Source organism: Vitis vinifera, chromosome 9 (assembly GCF_030704535.1).
Source record: "Vitis vinifera cultivar Pinot Noir 40024 chromosome 9, ASM3070453v1".
NCBI lineage: Eukaryota > Viridiplantae > Streptophyta > Magnoliopsida > Vitales > Vitaceae > Vitis > Vitis vinifera.
This window is the reverse complement of record NC_081813.1, coordinates 23,421,272-23,428,732: the sequence shown is the minus strand read 5'-3', so window position 1 is coordinate 23,428,732 and position 7,461 is coordinate 23,421,272. Positions and strand designations below refer to the sequence as shown.

Genomic DNA, 7,461 nt, shown 5'->3' with positions numbered 1-7,461 from the left:
TTGAACACCACACTTGGAAAAGGAGAGAGGGCCCCCACCATCACCCTAAAATGATGCTTCCACTAGAAGGGTTGCACCTGTCTAAAGGAGACATGTCTTTATGTCTTTTTCAAATAAGGTTTGTCTTAAATGGAAAAGGTGTTTGGAAAAGACATCACTTTATGCTAGTGGACTTTTTTAAGTCCACAAGCATGTGGGCCTAGGTCAAGCCCAAGTCCATGCCTAGCTAGTTGAGCCCACACATATATTAGCCCAGGTCTAAGCCCATATTTCTTTTAAGCTTGGAATAGGAAAACATGAGATGTTTGAGGCCTTGACTTTTATCGATCGATGTTTTCTCTTTCCTTTGTAGTAGTCTTTTGTGATATAATGGACATTATTGTCTTACTCATATATAGATATAGGCATTCCTAGTCAAACCATATCGAAATTTTCTTTCTGTGCTGTGTTTATAGTTATTTCATAACTCACATGTAGTGAAGCTTCCCCTCCCACAACAATTTCCATCATATATATTTGAAACCGATATCCTATATATTCATTCAAAATTCTAGCCATGAAAGTAAATGGCTGACTTTACAAACCTTCTTAAACGATATATGATACCACATTTCTTGTGCATGCATTGGCCATCCTCTTCAATTGGTATTAAGAATGAATGAACTCCCATAATTATGTATGCATGGAATTTCAATCTAAAACATAGTGCACAAGAAAAACTTCTCAAGAACTTAGATTATTCAAAGAATATTCAACATTGTCCATCAATTCATGAGCACATGATCAACAATGGTAGAAGAAAAAAGGAAAAGGACACAAAGTAGCAAAAGAGACTGAACTGCATCCATTGGTACTCTCTCTCTCTCTCTCTCTCACACACACACACACACACACATATATATATATATATATATATGCTTCAGAAAGCATGCTAGCTGCAGCCTAAGGCAATGGAACCAACTGGCGGTATTCTGCAATAGCCCACAAAGGGTAAATATTCCTACAGGTTGGATAGTGTATCATACAAGTCTTCAGGGAAGCTCCAACAATTTCCTGCCATAAATGAGTAATCAATGGTTAGGCCAACAAAAATTCAAGCATAACAATTTGTTGATTGTATGAGAGTCAATGTTTTTCCTTTCCCTTTAGAAATAAGGTTGCTTCATAGAAAATCACATATTGCATGCAATATAGCTTAAACGGATGGACTTTTAGAGTTAAGGAGAGTGTTAATCGGATTTTCTAAATTTGTTCCCATGTTTTATGGTGCAAATTTCTTGAATTGGACATAGAAAAAAGAAGCTGATTTTTCAAGTGATTTTATATCTTAACTGCCGACTTCTAATTTTTCTTTTCCTTAGGGAAAAATGATGTCTAGAATAATACAAAAATGCAATAACAGATTAATGTATGTCCAAATGAAATAATGAACCACCTGTTGGGGAAAATCTCCATCTTCCATTTGAGAATTGATCAAGAGCTTTGCTGCTCGGTGAAGAGGTGTTGGGTCCCTTTCTGCCTATTGAAAACAGAACTTCAGAACTAGAATTTTAGGGAGAATTCACATTCTATAAAGTAATATCGAGGACCAAATTGAACTGTTAGATGTTCAAATTATAAACTGACCTGTCCAGAATGAAGTAGCCCCATTAGAGTCCACCCAGTCTGTATCAAATTTGACCGGTTTCCTTCAAGAGGTGTATATTTCTGTATCACCAAGCACAAAGATAATTTTACCTTTTTCTTCTCCACTGTGAGATTTCATATGATCAATAACTTTCTCCATATATCAGTTTATGTCTTCAATCTCTAACATGCAGGATACACGAAGCGAAATGCAGCAAAATTTTGTTTTATGCATGAAGAGAAATTCAGAAAATTATATTGCTAATTGGAATTTTATGCCTTTTGCTTAGGCATAGTTTGAAAATGTGGTTGATGGGCATCAGATTCTTCAAAGGATGGTGGCATGCATAAAAGATATCACAACTTACCTTGTCTGAGCATGAAAGATAGCTTTCTCCCCAACCACCATCATCTAGCTGTAATTTGAGTAGAAAATCAGCTGCTTTGCGAACAGCAAGACAGTTGTGGTACGTCTTGCCAGCAGCTGCTAGCCCTCTTAGTGCAAACCATGTGCCATAGGTGAAGCATACTCCCCAATTACCATACCTGTGTAAATGTTTCTTCATGTAAATTGAATATTAAATGATTCATGCCCAAAAAAAAAATAGAAAAATTGTGCAATTTCTTGAGCAAATCTAATAGTTGAGTTTAGAAACACATATACCATGAGCCATCAGGCATTTGTATTTCTTCAATGTACTGTACAGCATTTTTTATGAAAATTTCTATCTCTTGCTTCCTGTGTCCCGGGTATAACTTCTTAAACAAAACTAAAGCGTCGATTGCTGATGCAGTGTTCTCAACATACCTGGACCATTCTTCTGTTAGTCTTGAAGAAATTTAAAGCATGAAGAGTTACAAAAGAAATCAACATGTCTGAATCAGGGTATAATTTAGAATCTTACTCATGTTCAATGAAAACATCTTCAAACATTTCAGTAGGATTTAGCGACTGAAAAACATTCAAGGATTCCATTGATTTAGATAGATAGATAGATATAGAGAGAGAGAGATTCCATCAACAATATTTAAAGTTCCTTCAATATGTTGAGGTAATTACCTCCAACCATTTGGAAGTTCCTGCAGGCTCCCAGGCTGATAAGCCACCATTTTTACTCTACAAAGGTATATAGAAAATGGGGTTTATTTATACCAGAGAAATAATTCTGAGAAAGGTAAATCCAAAGGGGAAAATATAAGAAACTTTCCTGTAATAATTCTAAGAATCATAGAAGCCATGACTTGTTTTGTAATTGAGACAACCATGTTTATATATCTTACTGTAAGATTATCCTCACCTGTAGGGAAAGCATGAAATTGACAGAATCATACAGCCATTCGGGTTCAATTTTTTCCCCAACAATTTCTGGTGGCATTACTGAGAGAAGGAGGCAACACTGTAACAGAGATGAGAGTTCAATTAATGGAAAACCATGTCACTTGATTGAAGTGTTTCAATAGAATTTAGTTACCTTGAAACCTTCTGCAGTGCAATCAGAAACTTGCCAATGCTGATCCCGAACCGAGAATGTCCAAGATCCCTTAGAAATGTGTCTGTACATGCCTCTAAAATCACCAGAAGGATTGTCCCTAACCTGCAAGCTTAATTATCTTTCGAGTGGCATTAAAAAAATAATGATGGTTGATAAGAAAAGATGATCTGAGCAATTAAGGATAACACCTGAGATTTCTTTATGAAGTCATGTCCTTTCATGAGCGTGGGTCCAATTTCATCTGTGAGTTTACAAGCTATTAGCGCCTGAATAGCAAGACTGGAGTCCCACAGCTGACTACCAACGGCCTGCATATCTCAATGAAAATCGACATTGAATGATGTTCAATGTCAAATACAAAATAAATTCTGAAGAGGAAAAAATTATTGGATCTAACCTGCATCTTAATTCCATCTTCTGCAATCCATATATAATCTGGCAGCCTAGCAAGGTGCTTCTTGAAAGAATCCCCATATGGATCTTCTACCCAACAAGCAAACATACACAATACCTGCTCAATTGAAGAAAGAGTTCGTTAGAGTTTCTTTTAAACATTTCATAATACGGACAATCGTGTTACCTTCTCCACACATGCCAAGGTAATATATCCACTGTTTCTATCTTCATAATGGATGTGTTTCATTGTTGTTTCAAGAGCCTTTTCCCTCAACTTGTTGAAGGGCCAGCGAGTCAAAAAAGGCTCGGTAAATAGGTCTACACCATCCCTCATCAAATCCTGTATCAATGAATGGGGATAGTAGAGATCCTCCTGCAATATAAAATTTTTCAGAATGTTTCATGTAAGCATGAAATATATGAAGGACAGACGATTTTAGTATAACTAAAACTTACCTGTGCGCAATGATGCCTTACTTTCTTCCAATTGATTTCATTATAAGGTTGAAGGAAGAGCTCTTCTCTCAGTTGTAGAACAAGAGGGGTGATTGGGCCAACGAATCGTTTACCATATAAGTATGACAAGGGCATGTAAACCATCCGAGTATAGCACCACAATTTTGCTGCATTTATGAAACAAATTTTTTTAAGAAACCTCTATACAAGAGAAAAGAGAAGTCAATTTTAGTATAAGATGGTTTAAGTAGACATGGAAGTGGCATTCTTAAGATCAACCAAACAGCTAGCCAAAGTTTAGGTTTCTAACTTAGCATGTGTGACCCGATAATAGAATAAGGCTGAAGTTGGCATGGCTCAACTTGCCTCTTGCCTCTTGCCTCTCTTTTAAGCATTATTAGTGATTTTGTAACCACCTGTTCACAACCATATAAATATTATCTATTATAGGCCTAATAGACTCTCGTAGCTTTAAAACGTGTCTACATGGATAAGAGGAACTCATATGGTAGAAATTTTTTCCCTTGTGTCCACTAGGATTGGGTGCTAAAAAGGCAGACATTCTTTATGGGACCAAACAAACTACCATACTTGGATTGAGGACTAACTATGATACCATTTATAATAACTCGGTCCCTCCTATATATATATTGTCTACTTTTCGCCTAAGAGATACGTTTTTAAAACACATCTATAAAGTTAAGAGAAGTTCATACATATACAACACTATGAACTTTCTTCCTCATCCGACGTGAGATATCAAAGATTTCATTATCATCCTTCCTTACTTTTATGGGAGATAAGAGCTTAGCATGTAAAATACACTAAATGAAAATTCAAGCATTTGAATAAAAATTGTTGTGTAATTAATTAAACCTGGATGTATAGGAAAAAAAGAAGGAAGCATCCAAAACTCTGGGGGCATTGAATTGCATCCTGCCCACTCATATAAACCAAGTACCTAACCAGAGAAATGGTATTATGTGAGACTTAATAAACCAACATTCATTACAAGAAAATACATATGAAACCAAAAGAATTTGTCAACATGAATAGTTTTTTGAAAAATACATCTGTATAGGATTATATATATACAATGTCCATTTATATTTGCAGCTATCATACCGAAAGCCACGCCTTCCCCCAAGTGGGTATGGAGGTTGCACCACCACGGTCAAGGATCCATTTTCGCCCCCTTGGGCAGGCATTGCCTTGGCCATCATCTGGCCCTACTCCTAGTATACGCATACAAATATAGTTGTATACTGTACAATACATGGTGCTGTGTCCTTCAACATGAAATCCCCATCCGCCATCTTCATTCTACAACATGCAGAAATCACTTTGATCATTAATGAAAATTGGAAAATTATATATTGTTAATAAGCAAAAAGCTCCCATGCAGTTTATGATCAGGTGAAAACAATAGGGTTCCAAAAGAGTGTACCTGATGACAGAATATGAAGCGAAGGATTTCTTTACGATATTCTCCAGGGAATACAGTATCAAGATGCCCTGTGATATATAGACACATTACCTGCATTTTTTAGGGAAAAAATTGAAGTCAAGACATGGGGTTTGTCGATATTCACTGTTATGGCTATTAAAATGCCATTCCAATTAAAATTTTCATAATCAATAGACTCACCAATGGAGGAAGTAGAAACAATGGGCCAGAATTTTCAGCAGGCCAGTGGCCATCACTTGCCTGCAAGGCTGAAAAGAAATGTGCAGCCCTTCTCACTGCTGTTGTGGTTGTCTCATATGTAATTTCTTCACCATGCCCAACCTTCACTTGTGGTATTGTTTGTTTGAAATTCTTCTCTCTCAAAAACTGCAGGTTTTTTTTTCAGCCAAACGAAATGGGAGTTAGTGAAGAACAAGTTTAAAAGAAAAGAAAAGGTAAATTAACCTCAACACCAAACTTCTATTTATACAATTGTTCCAAGCTAAGAGGGGCTCTTAGAATCAAAATAGGTATAACAATTATTAGTGCATAATATATATTATGGGTCCAAATCCTATAAACTTAATCTTTTAGGAAATTGGTTTTTCAACATGATATCAAAACTCAGTTGTACAATAGGTCACACTCTCATTATCAAACTATCTGGTTGATGGTCTCTTAACCTAGGGCCGGATGTGTGAGGGGAGTATTGGTGGGTTTCCCCACATCTTTTGTAGAAGATGGATGTCTCACCCTTTGAGCTAACTTTTGGAGTGAGATGACCCAAAATCGCCCACTAGTAGTTTCCCCAATGTATCTTGTTCTTTTGTTCCTTATGATATCATAGCCTCATTTGGTGGGAGGTGAGCCTCATATGGTCACCTCGTTCGATGGCAGGTCAAGTGTTTACCAGCATATGTTTCTTTTTCCAATTTATTAAGCCTACGTGTAAGCCCAAAAACAAAGGCTACACATGCATGAGCAATGGCGGAGCTAGAAAATGAATTGAAGGGGTGCAAAATATGAGACTATATGCAAAAATGAATAAAGTTTATATATTTGTGTGTCCAAACCCTACAAATTTAAACTTTTAAGAATATTGGTTGTGCAAGAACAATGATCAATTGATTTGTTTGGAGGTGAAAACAAGATTCTCTTGCTCTTTTTTGGGTTCAATTTTTCATAGAAATCATCACCAATAATAAAAAAAAAAGAAACAAAATAAGAAAAGCTATGTAGCTAGACTATGTAAACGAGAAGTATGTGTGCATGGAAGACATGTATATTCAGTGAAAAACTGCAATCTAGGACGCAGATGACAGATAAATATCTGTTGTGATATCAAGACTTGAGATAGATGGGATCAAATCACCTGCATCCGGCAAAGGAGGTCGCTGCTGGGCTTAACCTGAAACCGGTTTTTCCAGAAATTTTCACGAGCTGCTTCGACCTCAGCTCGTTCTTCTGTGGTTCCATAGTCAGGATCAAACTCCCATATCTGTCTTCCCACGAAGTTGTTGGTGGTGTAGATGTAGGGATCATTGCCTCCATCTGCAACCTTGAGCCTCCACATTTTCAAACTCACCAAACTGACGAGGTATATCTCTATATATATCTAAGTTTACAAAAATGTGTGTCTCCCTTCCGAAAACACCTGCTGATCATGCAATCACCAGAAAGGTTAGACAAGCTTTTCTTTGCACTAAAATTAAGTTAAAATGATACAGACCAAGGACAGAAAGATAGGTGCTGGGTGGGCAGAGAAGAGAGAAACTTCAGAAACTTGGAATGGCGAGTTCCGGGAGGGAATCGCTCATTAATATAGAAGCACAACAGCAAGTCAATCACCAATCCCCATGACTTGTATTTATGAATGAGAACACTAACATTTAATTTATGCTTATCTATGTATATGCATTGATGTTACATAAATTTGTACATTTTTAGAAATTTATTTTGGGAGTCCAGGGACAGTCCCTGATAGATATCAGTCATTCAATCCTAAAATTAATATACTGAAGAAATGACACATCAATTAGGTAT

General features: G+C 36.6%; 1 protein-coding gene across 3 annotated transcripts; it reads right to left on the bottom strand.

Moving 5' to 3' along the window:
- Positions 1-706: 706 nt before the first annotated feature.
- LOC100265044 (beta-amyrin synthase) lies at positions 707-7,248 on the bottom strand. Of its 3 annotated transcripts, XM_059739784.1 has the most exons (19): positions 7,148-7,248; positions 6,791-7,072; positions 5,620-5,805; positions 5,419-5,508; positions 5,097-5,294; positions 4,848-4,932; positions 3,972-4,138; positions 3,700-3,888; positions 3,517-3,630; positions 3,308-3,427; positions 3,099-3,221; positions 2,925-3,023; positions 2,687-2,743; positions 2,532-2,578; positions 2,291-2,434; positions 1,995-2,172; positions 1,627-1,707; positions 1,436-1,519; positions 707-1,053 (listed from the first exon to the last, which is right to left on the bottom strand). In XM_059739784.1, the coding sequence occupies exons 2-19, from the start codon at positions 6,989-6,991 to the stop codon at positions 943-945; spliced, it is 2,274 nt and encodes a 757-aa protein (XP_059595767.1). In that variant the 5' UTR covers positions 6,992-7,072; positions 7,148-7,248; the 3' UTR covers positions 707-942. The 3 variants fall into 3 exon arrangements, with proteins under 3 accessions (XP_059595767.1, XP_010655249.1, XP_019077782.1); XM_010656947.3 differs by having other exon boundaries at positions 6,791-7,248; XM_019222237.2 differs by having other exon boundaries at positions 940-1,053; positions 1,436-1,515; positions 6,791-7,248.
- Between the last annotated feature and the right edge of the window lie 213 nt (positions 7,249-7,461).

What these genes read in the sequence shown, in the direction of transcription:
- LOC100265044 (XM_010656947.3), bottom strand. Translation starts at nt 6,991, where the DNA reads ATGTGGAGGCTCAAGGTTGCAGATGGAGGCAATGATCCCTACATCTAC. An exon ending in GATGTTTTCATTGAACATGA is followed by an intron (nt 2,435 to 2,531) that starts GTAAGATTCTAA and finishes AGAATGGTCCAG; the next exon opens with GTATGTTGAGAACACTGCAT. An exon ending in GGCTACTTCATTCTGGACAG is followed by an intron (nt 1,520 to 1,626) that starts GTCAGTTTATAA and finishes TGTTTTCAATAG; the next exon opens with GCAGAAAGGGACCCAACACC.